The 25994-nt window shown below is 43.0% G+C and overlaps 1 protein-coding gene across 3 annotated transcripts in view; it reads left to right on the forward strand.

The window, feature by feature from the left end:
* The first annotated feature begins 4048 nt into the window (after nt 1-4048).
* Nucleotides 4049-25994, forward strand: part of LOC109906593 (reticulon-3) — a 33308-nt gene continuing 11362 nt past the window's right edge. Inside the window, exons 1-3 of one of the 3 annotated variants that reach the window (XM_031792179.1) lie at nt 4072-4381; nt 11041-11088; nt 20072-22639. In XM_031792179.1, coding sequence (XP_031648039.1) covers nt 4285-4381; nt 11041-11088; nt 20072-22639 — 2713 coding nt within the window. In that variant the 5' untranslated portion in view covers nt 4072-4284. Of the gene's footprint in view, nt 4382-11040; nt 11089-20071; nt 22640-25994 lie in introns of all 3 variants that reach the window. The other 2 variants (XM_020504368.2, XM_020504369.2) reach the window with 2 other exon arrangements.

The following is a 25994-nucleotide window of genomic DNA, read 5'->3' on the forward strand; positions in this document are numbered from 1 at the left end:
TTGTCGTTGTTGACCAAAGTCGACTCTTCTTGGCCTCCATACAAAAACTCAAAAAAAAAAAACGTTTTACCATGGGAGCACCATTTATTTTTTATTAACCTTTATTTAACTAGGCAAGTCAGTTAAGAACACATTCTTATTTACAATGACGGCCTAGGAGGGGTTACGACAGATTTTTACCTTGTCAGTTTGGGAATTCAATCTCACAATTTTTGGTTACTGGCCCAAAGCTCTAACCACGAGGCTACCTGCCACCATTTTAAAGTAGTCAACTGGGTGGGAATTCCTATGGGTTGTAAGCCTCTATAGAGCGCCACGGTGGAGATGTCAAATCCTAGCGGCCAAAACAGGGAAATGTTTTAAATAATTTTCCAACAATTCATTTTTCCCAACGGGCATTTTAGAAACTGGATTTTAGGCTGTGTTTCGTGCAGGCTGACTCTGGGTTGACGTTTTGATAACCATGTAAATCTCTCTCGGACAAGGTGATCTATCAATATAAATCGGCTGTATTTACCCTTGATGTGAAAATACTAATTAGCATCAAAGTAGAGGGGGGGGGGGGGGGGGGGGGGGGTAGGGACGTCCCAAGGATACCAGATAGCAAATTCATTGAATTGTATCGAACTTCCTTATCGACTGAACAGATGCATTTATGGAGATGTAGTTCAACATTGCACCATTGTTGCCAAAACATCATAATAAGGTTCACCGGCAGAGGGCAACATTATAACGAGATACTGATACATTGTTACAAAATGGGAAAGTCTAGCGATAAACATTACATAATGAAAAAGAGGCGTGTACACCCCCCGTGTGAAATGGAATGGTCTCGCAAAGCTATGTTTTGTTGGACATAATAGGCCTAACATGTTTCAATGAATTGTTTTTATATTATTGTTTGTAGAAAGATTGATCATAACACATGCATACACTGGGCTTCTTTTTTATTATAGCCTTAGTATTTCATAGGCCTATTTACATTCTCATAGCAGAAAAAAATAGGGCAATGTTTGCAATCATAAAATGTGGTAGGTATTTTGCCATAAATAGGCTATGCATAAACATTGCATTCGATAAGTATTCAGACCCATTTACTTTTTTCACATTTTGTTATGTTACAGCCTTATTCTAAAATTGATTAAATTGTTTCTCCCCCCCTCAATCTACACACAATACCATATAATGACAAAGCAAAAACAGGTTTAGAAATGTTTGCAAATGTATTTAAAAAAAAATCTTAAATATCACATTTATATAAGTATTCAGACCCCTTGACTTTTTCCACATTTTGTTACGTTACAGCCTTATTCTAAAATGTATTACATTGTTGTTTCCCTCATCAATACCCGATAATGACAAATAAAAAACAGAAATATCACATTTAAACAAGTATTCAGACCTTTTGCTCAGTACTTTGTTGAAGCACCTTTTGCAGCGATTACAGCCTCAAGTCTTCTTGGGTAAGCTTGGCACACCTGTATTTGGGGAGTTTCTCCCATTCTTCTCTGCAGATCCTCTCAAGCTCTGTCAGGTTGGATGGGGAGAGTTGCTGCACAGCTATTTTCTGGTCTCTCCAGAGATGTTCGATCAGATTCAAGTCCGGGCTCTGGCTGGGCCACTCAAGGACAGAGAGACTTGTCCCGAAGCTACTCCTGCATTGTCTTGACTGTGTGCTTAAGGTTGTTGTCCTGTTGGTAGGTGAACCTTCACCCCAGCCTGATGTCCTGAGCGCTCTGGAGCAGGTTTTCATCAAGCATCTCTCTGTACTTTGCTCTGTTTATCTTTCCTTCAATCCTAACTAGCCTCCCAGTCCTTGCCGCTGAAGAACAACCCCACAGAATGATGCTGCCACCATGCTTCACCGTAGATGTGACGCTTGGCATTCAGGCCAATGAGTTCAGTCTGGGTTTCATCAGACCAGAGAATCTTGTTTCTCATGGTCTGAGAGTCCTTTATGTGCCTTTTGGCAAACTGCAAGTGCGCTGTCATGTGCCTTTTACTGAGGACTGGCTTCCTTCTGGCCACTCTACAATAAATGCCTGATTGGTGGAGTTCTGCAGAGATGGTTGTCCTTCTGGAAGGTTCTACCACCTACACAGAGGAACTCTGGAGCTCTGTCCAGAGTTTCTCTGTGGACAGAACCCGAGTGAACATCGGGTTCTTGGTCTCTGTGGACAGAACCCAAGTGACCATCGGGTTCTTGGTCTCTGTGGACAGAACCCGAGTGACCATCGGGTTCTTGGTCTCTGTGGACAGAACCCGAGTGACCATTGGGTTCTTGGTCTCTGTGGACAGAACCCGAGTGACCATCTGATTCTTGGTCACTGTGGACAGTACCCGAGTGAACATCGGGTTCTTGGTCACCTCCCTGACCAAGGCCCTTCTCCCTCCATTGCTCAGTTTGGCCGGTCGGCCAGCTCTAGGAAGAGTCTTAGTGATTCCAAACTTCTTCCATTTATGAATTATGGAGGCCACTGTGTTCTTAGGGACCTTCAATGCTGCAGAAATGTCTTGGTACCCTTCCCCGAGATCTGTGCCTCGACACAATCCTGTCTCGGAGCTCTACGGACAATTCCTTCGACCTCATGGCCTGGTCTTTGCTTGAACATGCACTGTCAACTGTGGGACCTTATATAGACAAGTGTGTGATTTTCCAAATCATGTCCAGTCAATTGAATTTAAAACAGGTGGACTCCAAGTTGTAGAAACATCTCAAGGGTGATCAATGGAAACAGGATGCACTTTGAGCTCAATTTCGAGTCACATAGCAAAGGGTCTGAATACTTATGGAAATAAGGTATTTGTTTTTAATTGTTTATGCATTTGCAATAATGTTAAACCTGTTTTCGGTTTGACATTGTGGGCTATTGTGTGTAGAGTAAGGGACAAAAGTAATTTAATCTATTTTAGAATAAGTGGAAACTCAAGGGGTCTGAATACTTTCTGAATGCACAGTAGGCTATGCCGCATTCACGTGCTAGTGGGAACTAGGAAACTCTGAAATTTCCCGACTTGCTAACTGGTTGAACGCAGCATGTGTATAACTGAACCAGAATCTGGGTGAATAGGAGATTTCCCCTTTAAGCCCAGGAAGCACACATTCAACTTGTCACTCACCAGCTTTTTAAGCATAATAATGTCAAAATACATTCAGTACTTACCAAAGAATGGAGTTTCACTGAGAAAGTTGTCAGTATTGCCCTCATGGCCGGTATGTACTTCCAAAAAAGGTCTAAGTAAAAAGGTACATGCAAGTATTGTTTTTGACCAAGTGCACATTCACCAAATCCACCTCTTCTGCACCAATAAAATCAGTCATTACTGCCAAGCATAGGTCGGCTGATCGAAAGGTCAATGATTTTATCTGGAGAGGAAGAGGCAAAGCGAGAGGTTGCACTCTAGCCATAATCTATCCAAAATAAGCCCAAATGCGTTTCGCCTGCCTTTGGGACAACGACTCCCATTGTTAGGACGGAGACATGAGCATCTTGTTATTATATACAGATCTGTTTTATCACCTACAACAGTGTACTACAGAGGAGGTTGGTGGCACCTTAATTGGGGAGGGTAGGCTCGTGGTAAGAGTTGGAGTGAAATGGTGTCAAATACATAAAACACATGGTTCCAACTTTGTATTTAGACCCTTTGTATTTAGACCCTTTTTGGAATTGCCTAACATATTTTGACATTACTAAGCTTGAAAAGCTGGTGAATAGCAAATTGAACAGCTACTTCTCGTGCTTAAAGGAGAATCGCCATATTCAACGTCTCATATGTAAGGCCAGATTCTGGTTCAGTTTATAATTACAACTAGTTAACTTGAACATTTCCGAGTTTCCTAGTTCCGAGTAGCACTTGAACGCGGCATATAACGTGCTGTTGCCTTGAAACGCAATGAGATAATGTTGGGTATTGCCCTTTAAATGAGCCAATGGCAAATATCAATCTCGGGTATATTCATTCGCCAAACAGTTTGTAACTCAAACTAGAGTTTCTATTGGACAGTTTTAGGTCGGTCCCTCCCCGTATCGTTCCGTTTTGCAACAGAATTGGCGGAATGAATACACTCCTTGTTTTGCTCTCTCGATCAGTCCTCAACCATACAGTGCCCTCCATCCACACAGTGCTTGGTACATGCCCGTGAAGGTGCACAGGCTCAGTGACACTGCGTCCAGGTCTTGGGGAATACGAGGCAAGTTGGAAGAAGACATTTTAAGGACAGCAATAATACACAACAAATTCTCGCCGCCACCGTGCAGAATTTTTTGAAATTATAGTAAAATGGCAGATCCAATGACCCAGTCCGCCCAGATATCATCGTCGCAGGGGCTGGCCGATGGACAAAACTCTGTTGCGGCCAAAGACTCAAAAATGTCCGGTAAGAGAAAGCTGTACCTAATTCAACGGAAACGTTGAGATGGTCAACATAGACATTGTGTTTCAAACTTTCAATAACACAGGTGCTTTGAGATAAAATAGCCCGTTGATTTAATGGCAGACCGTCAAAACCACGATTTTTTTTAGGTCGGTAAAAGGAACGTAAATGAAAATAGTTGCACTTATTTTGTTCTTTTGTTATGCAGACTTATATTGGCCTCTTCCCTGTAGAGACTTTAAATGGTAAAGTTGTTGAAGAGGGACAAGTGCAGCCTTGTAAGCCGATATGAGGCAATTTTCTTCATTGTGGGCGTTAAAAGGGTGTTAGCCTAAATGCTCTATTAGAAATTCTGCTAGACCAGTAAGCACCCACCGCCCGTTATGGAATCGGACTATATTACACTGGCGAGAAATTGTTCAAAAACACAGATAGTTGGCTTGAGAAACACGCACCACGATTGGATGGAACACTAAACCAGTCTCCCGCTGGTTGCAAGGCTTCGGGGGGCTGTCTGTTGTGTGCTTTGTCAACGTTCCCTCCAACCTCTAATTTGACCTAACTTTTTATTTAGTATCAGACAAGGGAGCAGAACATGGTGACACATTTTACTCCCTAGTTGGCCGCGGTGAAATGGCTTCATGTTGCGGCGACGGTAATCTGCACTGCAGATGCATTGTTACTGAGAAACGGCAAATGAAGGGAGGACCTCCAAATCGTATCGGCATTGGTAAACAAACCCATGCGAGGAGATTAGTGTTTCACAGTCCAATCAGTCCAAAAACATTTTTTTATAAATCTTAAAATTTGTAGCCTACTGTAGGCTTTATGGCGTGTTCTAAACAACGAGAACCCGGGAAATCTCTGACTTCCTACTAAAGCGCGTTCACTTATCAGAGATTTCCGAGTATTTAGTTGTTTTGAACTCGGCATGACACCATGTCTTGTTTTGATGTCATGTCTATGCTAATACAGCAAACATTCGCTAGTTATCTAACCAACAACTGTAACGATGTATTTCAGAAGTTCAAATGTATTTATGTTTTCAATAAACATTCAGAGACTAAATATAGTTTGCATGTCAACGGTCTAAGCCAACCGTCTTTTTTGACCCATAGTTGCACACTCGCCGTATTTTTTTTCGGCACTGAGCAAATTTCACGTCTGATGAGCTTGAAGATTGAATGTTTACTGTGAACACGGAGGGTGTACCCGCGTTAAATTACAGTTTTAAGTGGCCAAGTAGGCTACTGTGGCTATTTGATCGTAAATGGGGGCTACCAGATTGGCCTACAATGGAGAAAATTCATCCCATAACATTTTAACATGGAAATAGCTGTTCTATCATTCAGCCAATGTGTGGTATTCAATGTAGGCCTACATTTCATGAGATTTTTGAAAAACACGTGCAGGTCTTGACGGTAACCTGTTTATCCCCTTGTCCTTTAGACAAGGAGGTGACTGAACATATTGTTGTGTTTGCTGCAAGAAACCATTTTACAAAATAAAATGCAATATTCCCATACCATTATTACAGAAAATCAGACAAATTATACTACCGTACCTTATTCAAGCCAGTCTCAAAATACAACACTGTCCCTTTAAGACAAAACCAATCTCTTTACCTGACACGCTTTTCAAAGATGTCTAGAAATGTACATGTTTTTTGCTTTTGTAGGGAGCAATCACTCCCCTATTGCTGACTACAAAAGATCTATAACTGGGCTAAGAACTCATTAACTGGCAAAGGATATGAATAAAACGTGCACACGTGGCTACATGCAGCTCTTGCTTTGATCTCAAAATAAGCGCATCTACTCACGACCACTCATGCTGTAAACACAGTCCAGTTCAAAGTAAATGGTACAGATCCATACATGGCAATGGTCTATTTGCATATAGGCTTCCTGCAGCTGTGATTGGTTATGCCACACCGGTCTGTATAGAGTACGGGCTGAGTCATGTGTGTCATTGTAATATGCCGATGCGTTCTGCCTACATCAAAATCTCTTGCATAGTTTGTTTTGTTTGGGTATGTTGCATTGAAAGTGACTATCGCATTGATTCGATCGCAATTGCCACAGTGAAGGGAAACGTTGATAGTGTTAACAGGGAAAATTCTAGAACATTGGTCACCAACCTTTTCTGAGTCAAGATCACTTTCCGAGTCAAATTGCAAGCCGAGATCTACTGCTCAGATTTTTTTTTTTTAACATGACTTAAAAAATGTAAGCCTATGCAACATTAACCAATTAAAAACAGTACTATAGCAATGAGGTTTGTGCAGTAAGCTATAGGCCCAATACATTAGCATCGCATATTGGCGTTGCTTGAATTGCACTGTCATTGCATTGTTGTTTGGGCCATTAAAAAAATATATATATTTCAAAATTTGAGGTAGGCTATATGATCACACTGATAATAAATCCGTTGTTGTATTACTTTTGAGGGAGGCACAGCTGACATTTAAATAATTCGCTTTTTATTTTTATTTCACTTGGCTGATGGTGTCTGCATCTGATGGTCAGTTTCAGAGGAAGGAGAGAGCAGCAGACTGAGGGTCCGCCTCTCACCGTCCTTCCGCTCTCCCTTTCCTCCACAGACACTGACCAAAAAGGGACACCTTCCAACTGATGGCGAATCTCGAGTTGCACCTCATTGTTTCTGCCTCATGCACAAATTCACGTTGTTACTCCTAATGAGCAGAGAACTTGAAATATTCCTCAATATTAAAAAGACCGAAGCCGCTAATCATAATAACAACAACGCAAGCCTATCAATAGACGTTCCTACTCATTCATTACTGCTGCAGTGCTTATTGTAGCCCTGAGTGGAAAGGGGAAGAAGGTGTATTTTATGGCTTATAAAAGTGTTGAATACAAAGTGCCGAGTAAGAACTTAAACATGAACTCACTCATAAAACAGGAGCTCTTTTCTCTATTAATTTGCAGTTTCTCTCGTCATGGTTTTAAATGTTTTGAAATCTCACAATATCAACTTTGCTGTAGCTTTCTTTTATACCTTCTACGTTACTGCAGACACGGTACTCTGAGCCACCTGATTGGCCAGTGGTAGGGCACTTGATTTGCTCCCCCTGGCCCAGTGGGAAGGCAGAGTTTGTTCCTTCAGACACATGAAATGGTTCAAAATGGCAATAGTGTGCCTACCCAGCACGCAGGGCAGCTGAATCCGGTGCACCTACTGCTAACAGCCCAGACTAATGATGGGGGGGGGGGAAAAGGCTTTATCTTGAGTTTTTTACAGAAATGTTTGGCAATCGACTAGGAATGCCTTGGAAATCGACCAGTCGATCACGACCGACCGCTTGGTGACCACTGCTCTGAACTTAACCCAACGTTCTAATCTCGTGCTTCTCTCCAGTGGGCTGATATTTCTCTTGCGCAGCAGTCCTGGGGGAGCTACGCGGCCATCTCGGGCTACTGTGCACCCTAGAGTGAACGTTGCCATCTAGGCCCATATGATGACAACAAATGGACACTCTTGCCTCTGCAACAATCTTCAAACTGACAGCTTATTTGGTCTTTAGGGAGGGGCATTTCAAATCGATTTAATTTATCTATTCAGCTAACCATGGCTTAAAAGCATCCGTTAATAACAAACCTCATTTTAAATATAGTTTACTGTATATAATTTAAAAGGCATGCTGAAAAGAGTATACAGCTCCCATTGCAAATTGGGAATGCTTTCTGTGATTTGTATTAGACTGAATACCATTTGCATTGTGGTTATGTTACAACAAAGGTATTTCTAACCAATACATGTTTCCACGGGTAGAATAATAATGTATTTTATTCTGTTTTGAAAGTGTAACAAAGGTTTTGAACAATTCTCCCAAGAAATTGGCATATTGCCTTTTTGCATTTTTCTGAAGTAAATTCTTCAAAGCAGATGTTCACGTGTTCTTTCATTTCACCCCAGTCATGCGGAACAGTCCCTTGCTGACTTATCGGTGACATTTTTCTCCTCCCCTCGGCTGTATGATCAGGCAATGATGACACCAAAGATGTCATTGGACCCTTGCCGCCACTGTCATACAGTATCAGATGTCACATGGCTGTGTTAACAAAGCACCCAGTCGAGAGGAATCCAAATGGAACTATATAAATCTACTGAATCCAGCAGAGTTTTCAGCTGAATGGAATAGGGCCCAGACCAGGGTAGTGCTGTGTTATTCATTGGGTCTTTTACTTTGGTGTCATACCATCTGTTGCCTTTACTTTGGTATCATACCATCTGTTGGTGCCCACTGTTGCACCAGACTGCTCAACCACTGGTCAGTCTCTCTTAGGCCTAGTACTTCCTTCTCAACACATTTGAGTGGCATTTGTTGCACTGGCCAATAAGGAAGTGACCTGAGAGATCGTAAGGCTCAAGATATCTTGCGTCTAAAGTTGCATTGAGTCTGATTGTCAAGGGTTGTTAAGTTCATGAAAAGCATCCCCTATTCTTTTCATGTCTCTTTGACAAGGTGATTGTGCAAGCTCTGCCAATGGAACCGTTTATCTACGACAGTAGGCAGAAGGCCATAGGTCTACTCTTTTAGACTGTGTACAGAAGAATTCACATTGCAATGAATTCTGAATGAGAAATTATATTCATGGTGTCAAACCTGCAATTGTTTGAGTCGGTGCTGTATTTCATTTCTTCCTGCACTGCCAGTAAAACCAAAGCAACTTTTGGAGAAACATTATTCAAACTCATCGATAATGTAATTTTACCGTCTGTTATCAATGCTAAACCCAGTGCTCCACTGGCTCTCCGGTTTCATAGGCTATGCACATTTGAGTGCGTTTCTGCACCTGTTTTCAATTAGACTGACGCTCAAGGTCAGAGACAAGGACGAGGTTTATGCTTAGTTTGACAGACACGTTCACTTCCAAATGACACTAAATATACAGTAGTGACTTGGGAGTCCTTTGGACTTGTGATCTAATCAGGTGAAATCCTGTATTTCCCTGAGTAGGGATTCAACATGCTGCTGGTTTTACCTGGAGAGCGATTAAAGTACAGCTGCATGCTGAGGAATGATCTGGAATCTAGTCCTATGCAGATATGCCCGTAGTTTATGTGAGAGAGTCCGGGGAGAACATGGAGTACTTTCGGCTCCCTTTCCCTCTGCCATTCTTGTTCTATCTCTGCTACTCATTTTCTCCCTCTCTCTGGGAGACTGCTGCTCTGCTCGGCGCAGGCCATATAATCTCTAAGGTCAGTGAATCGGGCTGAGGCAGCAAACTGACCCCGGTGGGGGATTTGAGTGTCATGTCTTGGCTCTCCTCGGGAAGGGACAGAAATGCCTGGCGTGACTGGGATGCCATGTTAGGGCCTCCTCCAGTTCCGTATCATCGGCCCTCGGGGGCATAGTCCTACATCCAGATCTAGTAGTTGAGTAAAGGGCTGTGTAGTGCCAAAGTAGGTTCTCTTCCTTACTCAGGTCAGCTGCCCGTGATAGATTTGTCACACGGCTGGAGGTGTTGGAAACATGAGCTATATGAAGCCATGTTTAAACCTTGTCTAGAGCCATGGTCCCAGTCTGTAATAAAACATACTTTTTTTTTGTTGCCTTGTTTCTCTTGCATAGATCATCTTAGATAAGTGACATTTTGAGGATGGCTTTTTTTGTGGACGCTTCGGTCTGAAGTGGTTCTTGCAATGGTTTCAGGCCATTTGGAAATGTCAGCGAAAGAAGAAGAATGTTGACTCATCTCTGATTGTGGGAAAGAATGAAGGTGTGTCATAGGGAGGATCAACGTGTCTGGGCGAGTCTTTTAACAGAGGACTGCTGTACAGCAAGAGCTCGCCAACCTGCTCAGCCAGTCTGATGAGATTTCCGGTTGGGCGACCATATTGCTTTTTGATCATCCAGCTCATGAACTTTACATACCATCCCACTCACGGCTGAGAAAATTCTCCGGAAAGTCTCCCCTCGGTGTTCCCGAACCGTGGCATGTGTGAGACGGAAAGAGCAAAGCCGTGCACTTCTTGATAGTTTGATATAAATGGAAGCTGTTTGATGGTAATGGTGCTCTACAAAGGCTGTTCTTGTTCTTCAAGATCACATGAGATTCAAAAGTGAGGCAGAAAATTTGATCACTCTCTGCATAATTGCCATCAAGTGAGTGCAGTGTTGCTTCTTGGTTGGCATCGGGTGTCGTAAACCATGGGAGAAATATGTGCACATTGCAAATAAATTGCGTGGAAAATGCCATATAATTGCCTGTTATAAAATGCATTGTCCTAAGAATCGTTGTTATTTGTGTGTAGTAAAATAGAGTTTGTGTTTGTCATAGTTTGTTGTTGGTCATATCTCTGTTATTGTCTTCTCTTTGCCTGCATAGGAAAAGTTAAGTGCATGGTTCTAAATTGATTATAGGTGTTTATTGGTAGTAGATTTGTGGACGCTAACAGTTGCATGGGGTGAGAGAGTATATTAGTCGTTTTTTCACTGTAGCTCCTGACAAGTTTATAGAGCATATTGTACAGTTCTATGGTTGCATAGTGGAAGCCCCACCAGGCATCCAGTTAATCAATGTGTTTTTGTTAATGTTTAAAATTGGGCAGGGTGGGTACGGGTTGTTATGGAGATGGGAGTTATTTTCTGCCACTGTAGGATGTTCATTATTCTGTCCTTTTTATTTTTTCAGATTCCTTTCTTTCCTCTTCGCCTGTATCTCTCATTCAGTCTCCGCAAGGCAAGTGTATGGTTCTCTTACGGTGCTCGCCTGCTGTCCTCTGTCCTCCCTCTCCCTTTATCTCTCTTTCTCTGTCCTTTTCTCTTGCTCGGCTGCCACTGTAATGCCTTCCATCCCTCTCTCTCGAGTGCCCCTCTCCTCCTCTAGGCCAGACCAGACCAAGAACTTCATACTAGAGGCCTGCAAAGAAACCTGCTCCCTATCATCCCCCCACTCTGCAATCTTCAACCCACCCCCACCCCGCTCCTTCCCTCTAGAAGCCCTGTAACGTCATCCCATCTGTTTCCTATGCTGCTGACCCTCTGCTGCCTGCACTAATTGCAATTTAGCAGGGCAGCGTGGCCCATCCCTCTTTCAACAGTGTCTGACAGTTGGAATTTTTACCCCCCCCCCAACTGGAGGCAAGAAATACTCTATTAATAGCAGCGAAATGGCTAACCCCATAGCCTCTGACTGACACCAATGGTGCATGTCGAGGGAGAATCACTGTTTTTAAGGGGAGTTTGAGATCAGGCTCAAAAACGGTTTAATCACTGTTGCCAGAGGAAAAATCTCTTCGGGCATACATGTAATGTACCCAACCTAGGTACCATATTGTCTACAGGCTAGACACAGCCGGATACGTGATAGTGATTAATCCACAGGTCTAATTGCTATGTACAGTAAATGAGTAAGCCATCTATTGATGGTGTCGTGCTACAGTACGGTGATTCCCAGTGGAATGTATTGACATTCCCAATTGGAATAGAGCCGTTCCCAATGGAATAGATTGGAAAAAATTGGCATCAAACACTTGAAAAGGGTGACCTAGAGTAGCGTTATATACTCAAACAAGCAATCCAGTGTAGAAGAGCAGAGCATGTTTGAAATTAGTTTAGTCATTCCCCCAAGCTCTCGTACTCCCCTCCAAAAGCAACCTGCTCTATGTTTTTACCCCATCAGAAAACTGACAAGACCTAGAAATCAAAGATGTGGGGAAAAAAACACGTCTCCACTCCCCACAGTCTCACAGCAAGCTGATCCATTTCCAGTCTTTACTTTCTGCTCTGTCACATTATTTAGGTCAACGGCACTGTAGGTCCAAGATAATCCCAAGATTGCCACTTATTTTAAGAAAGCAGAGAGAAGTTCAAGATCACTTTGTGTGCGGGAGGAGCTAAAACTCTAAAAATGGATCAGGTTGGTTGTCCCAGGGGACCCTAGCTGTCCTTGGATAGATTGGCCCCTTCCCTCCAGGCCTTAAGCCCTATCTCTAGAAGCCCCCCTCCCCATCAATCTCGCTCCAGTACCATCACCGGCACGGAAGGATGAGAAGCACTGTGAAGGGATCCACTCCACTCACTGCTTATTGCCTTCTCCAGGCAGGTGTCTGAGCCCTGGCTGCCCGCTGTCCCACCACCTCTGCTTATGGCTTCTTAGGCTTTTTTGCATGTGACCTCTGCTGGAGCCAAAAAGTAGGTTTTCTTTTATGGTTTCATTGTTTAGATTGAGTTCTTTTGATTTTCTCTCTTGATTTGGCTTTTGGGGGGTTTCTTTTCTACAACCCAATTTTGTAGTATTTATAATAATACAGTGTTTTTTTAGGCCTAGGAAGTAACCTAAAGAATGGATAGTATAGAGATTATTAAACCCCCAACTAGACAGGATAGATTTTCAGTTACTGCCCATGTCGTGCTAGGATATTCACACAGTCAAACAGTCAAACAGTGAGCTAATCACACAGTGAGGGAGATGGGCCTTGGGACCTATTCCCTCCATCACTAATTGGATATGACAGGGCTGTACCCAATGGAATTTGATCTCTTATCATTCTGTGATTCCTCTGCAGCAAACATATTTGGCTGGATTCAGACTTGTTTTTGCGAATGCTTAACAATAACAGATTGTTAGGCCTACCACCACGGGATTTGATGCACACGTGGAATGTGACTTAGAGGCGCAATATCCTCTTGCCTTGAAGTGCATATGTAACATGCAGTTCTGGTCCTTATAAAGATATCTAGCTTTTGCTTGACTAGAGGCAAACGTGCATCCTAGCTAAGATGGAATCCTTAATGGAATTACTGGAAGACTGTCTTATCAAGTAAGCAATTTGACTCCTTCCCATAGTGTCAAAATGATTGACGTGATTGAGACTTTCTCATCGTGAAGAAGCACTTCCCTTTTAAGTTGCCTTTCTAGGCATATTGTGAGATGTTGGTTGGCCTGTGCCAATGATTGTCTATTATATTGACAAATAGTCAAGTGACCGCTCTAACAATGGAAATGCATGTCCTCAAAAATGGAAGGCAGGTCGGAGGAGTCGATATCATGTTGGACCATTCTAGCCAATGAGAAGGCAGATAAGCGTGTGAACAAGAGGCCATAAGAGATATAGGACTCATCTTTGACAGCATCTCCATTTTAAAGTAGTCAATCGTGATTATTGGAGCAGTTGCTTGGGACATCTTCTGACTATGTATGGTCCTTGTCCTGGTCCAAACCTAATCTCCATTTTAAAGCAGTTAATTTTCTTTTGTCATTGGCCTATTGCTAACCAACTAATAGGAATCCCCATCCAGTTGACTACTTTAAAATGGTGGAAGCCCTCAATGGCAATTTCCATGCTAAAACGGGTTATAGATAGTGAGGACTCAATCGTGGATATCTCTGACAACAGGCACAATGGCAATGTTGTTATTTTCAAAGTTGGTGACATGCCATTCACTTATCAGTGCATTCGTAACAACCTAACATTATGAAACATCTATTCGGTCAAATAAGCGTTGCATAGCAAATTAGAAATAAAACGGTTTGTTGACTAAATTCGACACTGTCATTGACCTCGTTACAAAAATTCCTCACTTCGTGGCCTTAATTTCATGGACAGATTTTGGGCAGAGTAAAACCTCTCGCTTTGCCTCTTCTGCTCTGCCTCTGCTCAACAGTCCATTTAAAATGGGGTTTAGTAATGAAAGTGTCCCTTTTTGAAGCCCACACACTTTAACACTCTCACTCAACTCCAATGCCTATGCGGAGTAGATTGCGTAAGAGGAGTGGGGCGTGGAAGTGCAGTGATGCTCTCCTTTGAGGATGAATGAGTATTACCAAACAGTTCAAGTGGGTGACAATAGATAAAACTCCCCTTTGACCGTGTTTCTTATGAAGTGTTTTGGGTCGTGTTATTAGTGATTACAAAATACTACAGAACTCGTTGATGCAAGTTATTGAGTAGGCTAGTGTATGAAATGTACGGTAATATTTAATATGAAATGAAAACACCATTGATTTGTTCTTCTTTCACACATTTTGGACTAATTCGTATTAATGTCCAGTCTGATTGTTATAGCTGCCAATTTTCCATGTTCGCTTGTCGCTCAGTTGTTGAAATTGACAAGGGGGACCATGGGACTGAAAAGGGATCATGTGATTTTTGCAGACTATATATGTATGCCCCCTTGCCTCACGATACCTGTGGCACTCTGTCATTGGGGGGATCCTTGTTCCAGTCCGATTCTAATGTCACCTCTGCTCTGGCACGAGGAGTTGGCGGCGGGTTAGCTCACTTAGTGACGTGATTGACAGACAGCAGCACAGGGGGGGACATTCATTATTTAGGAAGCCTCCCCACACCAGGGGCATTGTCCAGCTTTTTCTCTGTGTTGTGTTAGCTGGGTGTTTAGAAAATCTGGCTGCGTTTTACAGGCAGACAAATTCTGGTCTTAGTTCTACTGATTGGTCTTTTGACCAATCACATCAGATCTTTTCCCATCAGATCTTTTCAGAGCTGATCTGATTGGTCAAAAGACCAATTAGTGAGAAAAAAAGGACCAGAATTAGCCTGCCTGTGTAAACGTAGCCTTTGCGGTTCGGTTACATCTTCCTGTTGATTTAACAGATAGCAGGGTAGACAGGGGCCAGTAGAGTGCAAGTTACAGCCATGAAAATTGGCCCATAGACCCTCCTCTGCGAATGAGACAAGTCCTGTAAATCAATTACGTTTTTCATTCATTCCGCTTTCTATTCGTTATATTATTTCTTGCTCTAATGCTTGTCTACATTCCAGGGATGAGTCATTCAAGTACATTAAAGATATTGGATCTGCGTTAAACTGCTTGATTAATATCCTACCTAATTTACAAGATTGAGGTACGATGCATTAACATGATGATTATTCTAATGAGCTCTGCATTACATTACTTACATACATACATACATCTGCAGTATTCACGACATCAGGAAGTGTATTCCCCTTGGTATGTAGGCCTAATGAGGTTGTGTTCAAATGGGAGACACAGCTCATGGGTAAAGGGTGTACAGTGGATCCATAATTATTGGCAGCCTTGATAAAGATGAGCAACAAATAAATAATACAAATACTGAGCTATAGTGTATGATAATCATTTTTTACTAATACTATTGCTCAGGGAAAAATACAGTACCGGTCAGAAGTTTGGACACACCTACTCATTCAATGGTTTTTCTTTATTTTTTACTGTTTTCTACATTGTGAAGGCATCAAAACTATGAAATAACACATGGAATCATTTAGTAACCAAAAAAAGTATTCAAAGTAGCCAGCCGTTGCCTTGATGACAGCTTTGCACACTCTTGGCATTCTCTCAACCAGCTTGAAGGACTCCTTGAAGGAGTTCCCACATATGCTGAGCACTCGTTGGCTGCTTTGTTAAGTGTTACGTGCTGGTTAAGTATGCCTTGAATTTAAATCAAATTGTATTTGTCACCGAATACTTACCGTGAAATGCTTACTTACAAACCCTTACCCAACAGTGCAGTAGAGTTCAGAAAGTATTTACTAAATAAAAAGTAACACAGTAGAATTACATAACAATAACAAGGCTATATACAGGGTGCACCGGTACCTGAGTAAATGTGCGGGGGTACAGGTTAGTCAAGGTAATTTGTACATGTACATGTAGGTAGGGGTAAAGGGACTATGCATGGATGATAAACAGTGAGTAGCACCAGTGTAAAAACTTGATTAATTGTTCAGCTGTCTTTATAGCTTGGAGGTAGAAGCTGTTAAGGAGCCTTTTGGACCTAGACTTAGCGCTCCAGTACTGCTTGCCGTGTGGTAGCAGAGAGAACAGTCAGTGACTTTGGTGACTGGAGTCTTTGACCATTTTTTTGGGGCCTTCCTCTGACACCACCTGGTATATCGGCCCTGGATGGCAGGAAGCTTTGCCCCAGTGATGTATTGGGCTGTACGCACTACCCTCTGGAGCGCCTTACGGTCAGATACTAAGCAATTGCCATACCAGGCGGTGATGCAACCGGTCAGGATGCTCTCGATGGTGCAGCTGTAGAACCTTTTGAGGATGCTGTAGAACCTTTTGAGGATCTGGGGACCCATGCTAAAAATAAATAAATCACAGACAGTGTCTCCAGCAAAGCACTATCACACCTCCTCCATGCTTTACAGTGGGAACCACACATGCATAGATTATCCGTTCACCACCTCTGCATCACACAAAGACATGGCGGTTGGAACCTATTCGGTAAAAGACCATCTTCTGTATACCACCCATACATTGTCACAACATAACCGATTGGCTTAAACGCATTAAGAAGGAAAGAAATTCCACTTTTAACAAGGCACACCTGTTCATTGAAATTCATTCCAGGTGACTACCTCGTGAAGCTGGTTGAGAGAATGCCAAGAGTGTGCAAAGGGTAGCTACTTTGAAGAATCTCAAATATAACATATTTTGATTTTTTTTTAACACATTCTTTGGTTAGTTCATGATTCCATATTTGTTATTTCATAGTTTTGATGTCTTCACTATTATTGTACCATGTAGAAAATAGTAAAAATAAAGAAAAACGAGTAGGTGTGTCCAAACTTTTTGACTGATACTGTATGTTTAACAGGTAATAAAAATGAATCTAAAAAAGGTATGGGTCAAAATGATTGGCAACCCTGTGTTCAATACACCAGCCCCCTCCCCGTCCGAGGATAACGTCACTGAGCTTTTTTCTAAAATGTTTCATGAAATTGGAGTAGAAATTGGGAGGGATCTTAGACCATTCCTTTATACAGAACCTTTCCAGATCCTTGATAACCTTTTGTCTGCGCTTATGGATTTTGATCAACGTCATTGGCACTTGGATTGAAGCTAGTTCTATGATCAGATGACATGAAAATAGAGCTCTTTGGCCACACACACCAGTGGTGTTTGAAAAGCAAATGCAGAATAGTACCACATAGCTACAGTAAAATATGGTGGTGGATCTTTTATGTTACGGGATATTTTATTTCCACTGGTCCCGGAGCCCTTGTTAAGGTCAATGGCATCATGAACTATTTTTTGCCAAAAACCTGGTTGTCTCTGCAAAGGAGGCTGACTCTTGGATGCAAGTGACTCTTCCAGCAAGACGACAACCCCAAGCACTAATCAAAATCCACAAAGAAATGGCTAATTAAACACAAAATCAATATTTTGCAAGGGCCATCTCAGTATCCGGACTTGAACCCCGTATGAATACCTGTGGCTTGAAATGAAGTAGGCAGGCGATAAGCGCAGACGCAGATAAAGCATTTTTATTTTTATTTAACTAGGCAAGTCCGTTAAGAACAAATTCTTATTTACAATGCCGGCCAAACCCGGACGAACCTGGGCCTATTGTGTGCCGCCCTATGGGACTCCCAATCACGGCCGAATGTGATAAAGCCTGGAATCGAACCAGGGACTGTAGTGACACGTCTTGCACTGAGATGCAGTGCCTTAGACCACTGCTCCGCTCTTAACTCGGGTTATTAAGGCTCTGGAAAGATTGTGTGGAGGAATGGTCTAAGATCCTAACCAACGTGTAGTCCAATTTCCTAAAACCATTTTAGAAAAAGGCTCGTTATCCTCGCAAGGGGAGGGTGCTAGTAATGAAAACTGGTGTTTGCTGTGAACACTGAGGGTGTACCCGCTTTAAGTTAGTTTTAACAGTGGCCATGTAGGCTACTGTGGCTATTTTGATCATAATGTAGGTCTAACAAAGTTGCTTACAATCAAAAACAATGGAGAAAATCCATCCCATAAACATTTTAACATGGAAATAGCTGTTCTGTCATTCAGCCTATCATTCAGCATACAGTAGCAGCCAATGTGACTTTTGAAAAACACTTGACAGTAACCTGTTTATCCCCTTGTCTGAAGGACAAGGAGGCGACTGAAAAATGTTTTTGTTTGATGAAAGATGCAACTTCACAAAATAAAATACATTATTATTCCCATACCATTATTACAGAGAATCAGATAAATTATGCTACCCTCTGCCTATTGGCTACATAGCTTATTCAAACCTGTCACAAAATACAACACTGCCCCTTTAATAAAAAATATAAAAAATCTCTTTGCCTGACTCACTTTTCCTAGAAATGTACACGTTTTGTGCTCTTGTAGGTAGCAATCACCCCCCCTATTGCTGACTACAAATGATCTATAACTGGGATAATAACTGAACAAAATGTGCGCACATGGCTACATGCATCTCTTGCTTTGATCTCAAAACTCAGGACCACATGTGTAAAAACAACATTACAGTTCAAAGTGAATGGCACAGGTCCATATATGGCAATGGTTAATTTGCATATATGTGTACTGCAGCTCTGATTGGCTATGCCATGTTCTGTGGAGAGTGTGGCTGAGTAGTGCGCAATAGAATCTTACTCCGATGTGTTCTGCCTACAACAAAATCTCTTGCGTAGTTCATTTTTGTTTCGGTATGTTGCGTTGATTCGATCCCAATTGACATAGTAAAGAGAAACGTTTATAGCATTAACGAATAGGGACCACTCTAGAAAGTTGAGTGAAGTTCAATCTCGTACCTCTCTCTATGGGCTGTAAATACCGTTCCTCTGGCTAGAAACTCACTGCAGGGTTTTGAAAAACACAATTTTTCTTACTTTTAATCCTGCCGTGTGATGTCACGGAGAAGCATTATTCTAAGGCCGTTCTTAATCTTTTCACCACCGATCATAGAAATGTGCCATTTTCACATATCTAGACACTGGTATTGTGCCGGAGATCATGAATATGAGGTTGAAAAGTGGCGGAATTGCCCTTACAAAATCTACCTTTTTTTTGCTCAAATTCATCAAGGGTGCCAATAATTATGGAACCCACTGTATGTGTTAATTAAGCCATTATGGAAATAGTGTAAGGTCGTTCAACTCTTTTATACCAGGCTGCAGTCACTTAACCCTAGTCTCTGGCCCATAAATTGCCTTGCGAGTTCAAACACGGAGTGTTTATCCTTATGTGACCTTTGCTTCCGGACTCGTCTTCCAGGCACATTTTATGTATCTCGTCCCCGTTGTGTCACATTCAGTTCTATGATATCATCCCTGTGCTCTTTTATGTTAGTCTTTCTGGAGATGTGAGTTACTGCTCAACTGTTCTCATGAGATCATTGATATAACCCAGAAAGCGGAAGGAATGATGAGGGAAGAAGATTTTGTGTATTACCCAATCGTGTTTCCTCAGATGTGGAAACTTTGGGTGGTGACTTGACAGGGCTGCCAGAGAAACAGAGCAGTTTGTAGTGTCCCATGTTTTTTTTTTTCAGTAATAAAGTGCTATGTATTTTGTAAAACATGTCAGACAGAGTACCTGATTTAACAAACCCCCAGCCATATTCTATGCAGCTGTAAATATATGAATATGCATTTAGATAAATGAATATATATGCAATTTTGTTATTTTGTTGTGGAGCTGCTTCATTTCGACCATGCAAGTCATTTCGAACGTTGCCTCATTGAAAATGCTCTTCAATGGCAACAACTTGAGATGCTAAGTCAGCATGCCCGACTGACACACCCTCATCCATTGCTGCAGTTATACAGTGCCATGCATGACTGCTTGGGCTGCAACAAAATGGCCTCCGCCGAATATAACTGGAAGTGCATGGGAGTTTGAGTGTGTCTGTGATTTTTATTCCCTCCCTCCTTTCTCCCCCTTCCCCTCCTTACCTCTGTGCATGGCCGATGCAGACAAAGGAGTGGTGCTGGGCTCTGACAAGCCCACCTCCGAAGCCGTGACCACCTCCCTTCGCTTCGCCGGGTCTTCTCAGTCCGGCTCGTTTTCGCCCGCTAACTATGGGAGCGAAGCATCATCAGGTCCGTCTGATGGAAAGCCAGATTCGCCAATCGTGACATCCCCCGTGTCTGAAAGGATAAAGGCACTGGAGGCCCTGGCAGCGAAGAAGGAGCCAGAGCCCAAGACAGATGGAGGCTTTCCTCACTTCAAAGAGCGCCACTATGAAAAGTCTCCTACTGAGGTGCCGGCAGAGACCACCTCACCCCTCCAGAAAAAAGGAGCCTCCACTGATCAGGATTCACCAGAATCTCCCTTTGAGGTCCTGGGAGAAGCACGGCAAGGGAGTGATTTTGAAGATACCGCAGACTGGATGAGAGCTCACTTACCCCCTGTGCCTGACTTTGAGGACAAAGTAGATTCAAACAAAGATGCTCTTGTGTTAGAGAACGATGGCAGATCCCAGGATATAAAAGGGGAAGATAAAGCTATAACTGATGTTCCAGAGGCATTTGCGTGTGTCCCTGACGCTTTCATGGACTCTCCCATCGAAGGGCCTAAACTTAAAAATGTTTTCAAAGACCCAGCGCAGCAGTCTAGCGTTGAGGACGAATCTGAATTTGACCTGAGCTTCCTACCTACAGCATACATGACAGACACCCAAGGGCCCTCTGACCTTGTCTCTGAGCACCCTGCCTCTCCTGCCCCTCCTGCTGGTTTTAACTCTCCCCCTCCACCCCCTCCCTCTGACTCAAAAGAGAACGACTCAAAGACCAAGCAGACCCCATGGGGTGATGAGGTAGTCGAGGTCGACAGCTCAGGAGACTCTGATGACACTGTCATTGAGGATGCAGTCTCCATCCTTGCCCCTTCCTTCCCTACCCCCTCTTTGTCAAGTGATACTGCACCTGCCCCCAAACCCTCTGTTCCCTCTCTCCCTACCGAAGAAAAGGAAACTCCTCCAGCAAAGCAGCCAATGCAGGTCCCTACCATCAATGTTATTGAGACAGACGAGCCGAATTACAGCGATGAGGAGATGGAGATGGAAGTGGAGGAAGAGGAAGAGGAGGAGGAAAGTTCTGAAGTTGTGAAAGACACCGTGAGAGAGGCACCAAAAACCCCTGAGCCACAACCAGACGTCACTAAAAAGGAATTCTCCAAAATTCCCCCCTTAGAATATGAGGGTTACTCTCCTCCCTCCTCTCCGGTCGACTCTGATGCTGAATACTCACCTAAACACAAGATCTTGAAATCTGAATGCGATACGGATGATCAAGAGACAGCACTATCTAATGATGGGATACAAGATGCTGCTGTGTCAAAGAGCTCTAGTTCTGAGGTATCACAAGCCCAGAAAGTTGAGTCTGATAAATCACAGACCCCCAATGAGTCTAATGAAAAGACTACTCCATCCAATGCCAAACCTTCTGAGAAAACTGCAGAGAACCTTTCGGAATTTACAGACTATGATGACGATGACTGGTCAACTGACGCACAAGAGATTTTAGTGAAGTCTAGCTCTGCTAACGTTACTTCTCAGGATCCTCAACTTCACCCCACATCCAAGCTTGAAGAGTCTGATATTAAACAAGATTATATGCAGACCGTTGAGCTTTCAAAATCCAACTACATGCAGGATCACACAATCTGTAAATACGGATCTTTTGAGGACGAAGACGCACTGCCACCCACGGATGACACCATTGACAATAAAGAGCTGAACTTTGACACTGTACCAGAGCCCTCTCCCTCGGATCCAACCTCTCAGATCCATATCGGAACACTACTCCCTCAAAACAATGCAACTACCATGATCTCAGATTTTGAGAATCTCACCTCGATGGATGAAGATTCCTTCCCCAAGCCAGTCGGTGGCCAGCCATCTCCCAGGGAGTTTCCCAAAGATCCATTCTCCTCTTTCCAGAGCGAACCGCCTGGCAACACCATGGAGCCCAAGACTGAGGAGAAACCTAACGATGACATCATTGCAGGTCGCATAGTCAACAGCAAGACTCTCCCACCACAGGAAGCTGTGGCGGAGAAGGACACTAAAGCAGGACACCATTCGCCAGACAATACCAGTGATCCAGAAAGCATTGAACCGGACTGCTCTGTCTCTGGTGCCACGGACAGCTTCGTCGAGTTCATGAGGGAGTGCCTGAAGTCACGACAGGACGAAGATCCAGAAGACATCTGTCAAGGTCCCACAGCCAACGATGAGTGTCCTCCCTCCCAGTCCACACCAACCATGGTCATGGACCTGGAGCAGGAACACCTCACTATCAATGCCCTTAAAGAGTTGGGCAGCAGCCAGGAAGAGGAGGATGACCTTCAGTCTAGTTTCAAGGCCTTTGAGAAATCCCAGTCTTCCTTCACCTCAACAACCTCCGACCATCCTTCACCCCAAAACAAACCTGCGTCCGACAGCGCGTATTCCAAAGAGGTAGAGGCCATCGACGTGTGGGTGGCTGAGGCCTACCACCTTGCAGAGCATGTCTTGACAGCAATACTAACGCACTTGTCAGGTAACATGCCTCCCCTCTGGGCTCTATGCCTGCTAACCTCACGCAAGCATAGCACAATGACCACACTCTTTCTCTCTCTCTCTCTCTCTCTCCCTCTCTCTCTCACTTGCATCTTTCTTCTAACATCTGGTCCTCTTATTCAAAGTGTGAGTACACTAACTATAACACATGGTTGCATGTGTCTGAGAATTTTGATAACACCATTTAGAATTTTTGTTTTTTTCTTGATACAGCGCCATGGCTGTATTACTTACAGGTCCAATTTAATGTTTGGGGACACGTACTCGTTCAAGGGCTTGTCTTTATTTTTTACTATTTTCTACATTGTAAACATCAAAACTATGAAATAACATATGGAATCATGTAGTAACCAAAAAAGTGTTAAACAAAGCAACATTTATTTTATATTTGAGATTCTTCAAAGATTCTTCCACACATGCAGATATTATCTGTTCAAAAACACAGCGGTTGGAACCAAAAATCTCAAATTTGGGCTCATCAGACCAGAGGACAGATTTTTACTGGTCTATTGTCCATTTCTCGTGTTTCTTGGCCCAAGCAAGTCTCTTCTTATTGGTGTCCTTTAGTAGTGGTTTCTTTTCAGCAATTCGACCCTGAAGACCTGATTAACGCGGTCTCCTCTGAACAGTTGTTGTTGAGATGTGTCTGTTACTTGAACTCAGTGAAGCATTTATTTGGGCAGCAATCTCAGGTGCAGTTCATTGACAATTTCTGAGGCTGGTAGCTCTCATGAACTTATCCTCTGCAGCAGATAAAACTCTGGGTCTTCCTTTCCTGTGGCGGTCCTCATGAGAGCCAGTTTCATCGTAGCTCTTGGTTTTTGTGACTGCGCTTGAAGACACTTTCAAAGTTCTTGAAATTTTTTGAAGTTACTGACCTTCATGTCTTAAAGTAATGATGGACTGTCTCTTTGCTTATTTGAGCTGTTCTTGCCATAATATGGACTTGGTCTTTTACCAAATAGGACTATCTTCTGTATACCACCCCTACCTTGTCACAACACAACTGATTGGCTCAAACGCATTAAGAAGGAAAGAAATTCCACAAATTAACTTTTAACAAGGCACACCTGTTAATTGAAATGCATTGAAATGCATACCTCGTGAAGCTGGTTGAGAGAATGCCAACAGTGTGCAAAGGGTGGCTACTTTGAAGAATCTCATTTTTTTTTTTTTTTTTGGTCACATGATTTTTACATGATTCCATATGTTATTTCAAAAGTTTTGTTGTCTTCACTATTATTCTACAGTGTAGAAAATGGTAAAAAATAAAGAAATACCCTTGAATGAGTAGGTGTGTCTAAACTTTTGATTGGTACTGTATGTGCCAGACTGAAATCTGGCTCTTACAGTCAATCCTTATGAAGGTCTCCACGTTCAGACAGAGTGCAGTTGGTGTCTGTTTTCAATGCCCCTGGATGTCAGGCGGAGAAGTCGATTCACCAGGGTTGGGTTTCTGCTTTGGTGCAACTTTCCACACTACGCTGCACTTAGACAGGACAGGAGACGATCATGCCAGAGACGCGTGATCATTCTGAAGGCGCAGACTTTACTTTACCTTTTATGATGGTCATTATTATCGACGAGCTGGATTGGATATTACAAGAGCATGACCAGACACGCTGGAGGAACTGCAAAAAATGATAACAGCTTACTCGTGCTTTGTCCAACTCCCCTGACTAACGTTGCCATGCCAGTTTGAGTTGGCAAAAACCCATACAGAAGGGACCAGGCTAGTTCAGGTTGGTTCTCTTATTTTGTGTGACAATTGTCACTTGGCTCAGAGGAAGGGTGCCAACCGCCGTAATTAGCTGGATGTCATAAGAGCTTTTATTGCCCTCTTGCCCTCCTCTTGAGTCTTGGCACAGCCCTCCCAACCTCCTCTAGAAAATGATACACATAAATGGAACATTCTTTCTTGTGACCTTCCTTGATTTTAATGGCACAAAGGACACAGTAAATACATGGTATATACACTGAACAAAAATATAAACGCAACATGTAAAGTGTTTGTCCCATGTTTCATGAGCTGAAATATAAGATACCGGAAATGTTCCATACACACAAAAAAGCTTATTTCCCCCAAAAATGTTGTGCTCAAGTTTGTTTATATCCCTGTTAGTGAGTATTTCTCAGTTGCCAAGATAATCCATTCATCTGAGGTTTTTCATATCAAGAAGCTGATTTAAACAGCATGATCATTACACAGGTGCACCTTGTGCTGGGTACAAAAAAAGGCCACTCGAAAATGTGCAGTTTTGTCACACAACATAATGCCACAGATGTCTCGTTTTGAGGGAGCGTGCAGTTGGCATGCTGACTGTAGGAATGTCCACTAGAGCTGTTGCCAGAGAATTAAATGTTAATTTCTCTACCATAAGCTGCCTCCAATGTCATTTTGGAGAATTTGATTTCAACCGACGTCACAACTGCAGACCAGGTGTAACCACGCCAGCCCAGGACCTCCACCTCCGGCTTCTGCGGGATCGTCTGAGACCAGCCACCCAAACAGCTGAGAACTGTGTTTGCTCAACCAAAAAATTTCTGCACAAACGGTCAGAAACCTCCTCAGGGATGCTCATCTGCGTGCTCGTCGTCTTCACCAGGGACTTCACCTGACTGCAGTTCGGCATCATAACCGACTTCAGTGGGCAAATGCTCACCTTTGATGGCCACTTGCAAGCTGGGGAAGTGTGTTCTTCACTTGGATGAAGCCCGGCTTCAACTGTACCAGGCTGATTGCAGATGGCGTGTATGGCGTCGTGTGGGCGTGCGGTTTGCTGATGTCAGCGTTGTGAACAGAGTGCTCCATGGTGTCGCTGGGGTTATGGACAACAAACACAATTGTAAATGACAATTTAAATGCACAGAGCTTCAGTGACAAGATCCTGAGGCCCATTGTCATGCCATTCATCCGCGCCATCACCTCATGTTTCAGCATGATAGTTCAAGGTCCAATGTCACAATGATCTGTACACAATTCCTGGAAGCTGAAAATGTCCCTTCTTCCATGGCCTGCATACTCACCAGACGTGTCACCCATTGAGCGTGTAAGGTATGCTCTGGATCGACGTTTACGACCGCATGTCCCAGTTCCCGCCAATTTCTAGCAACTTCACACAGCCATTGAAGAGGAGTGGGACAACATTCCACTGTCCACAATCAACAGCCCAATCAGCTCTGCGAAGGAGATGTCGTACTGCATGAGGGAAATGGTGGTCACACCAGATACTGGCTGGTTTTCTGATCCACGCCCCTAACATATGCATATCTGTATTCCCAGTCATGTGAAATCCATATATTCGTGCCTAAGGAATTTATTTAAATTGACTGTT

This window comes from Oncorhynchus kisutch, linkage group LG16 (genome assembly GCF_002021735.2).
Source record: "Oncorhynchus kisutch isolate 150728-3 linkage group LG16, Okis_V2, whole genome shotgun sequence".
Taxonomy (NCBI): Eukaryota; Metazoa; Chordata; class Actinopteri; order Salmoniformes; family Salmonidae; genus Oncorhynchus; species Oncorhynchus kisutch.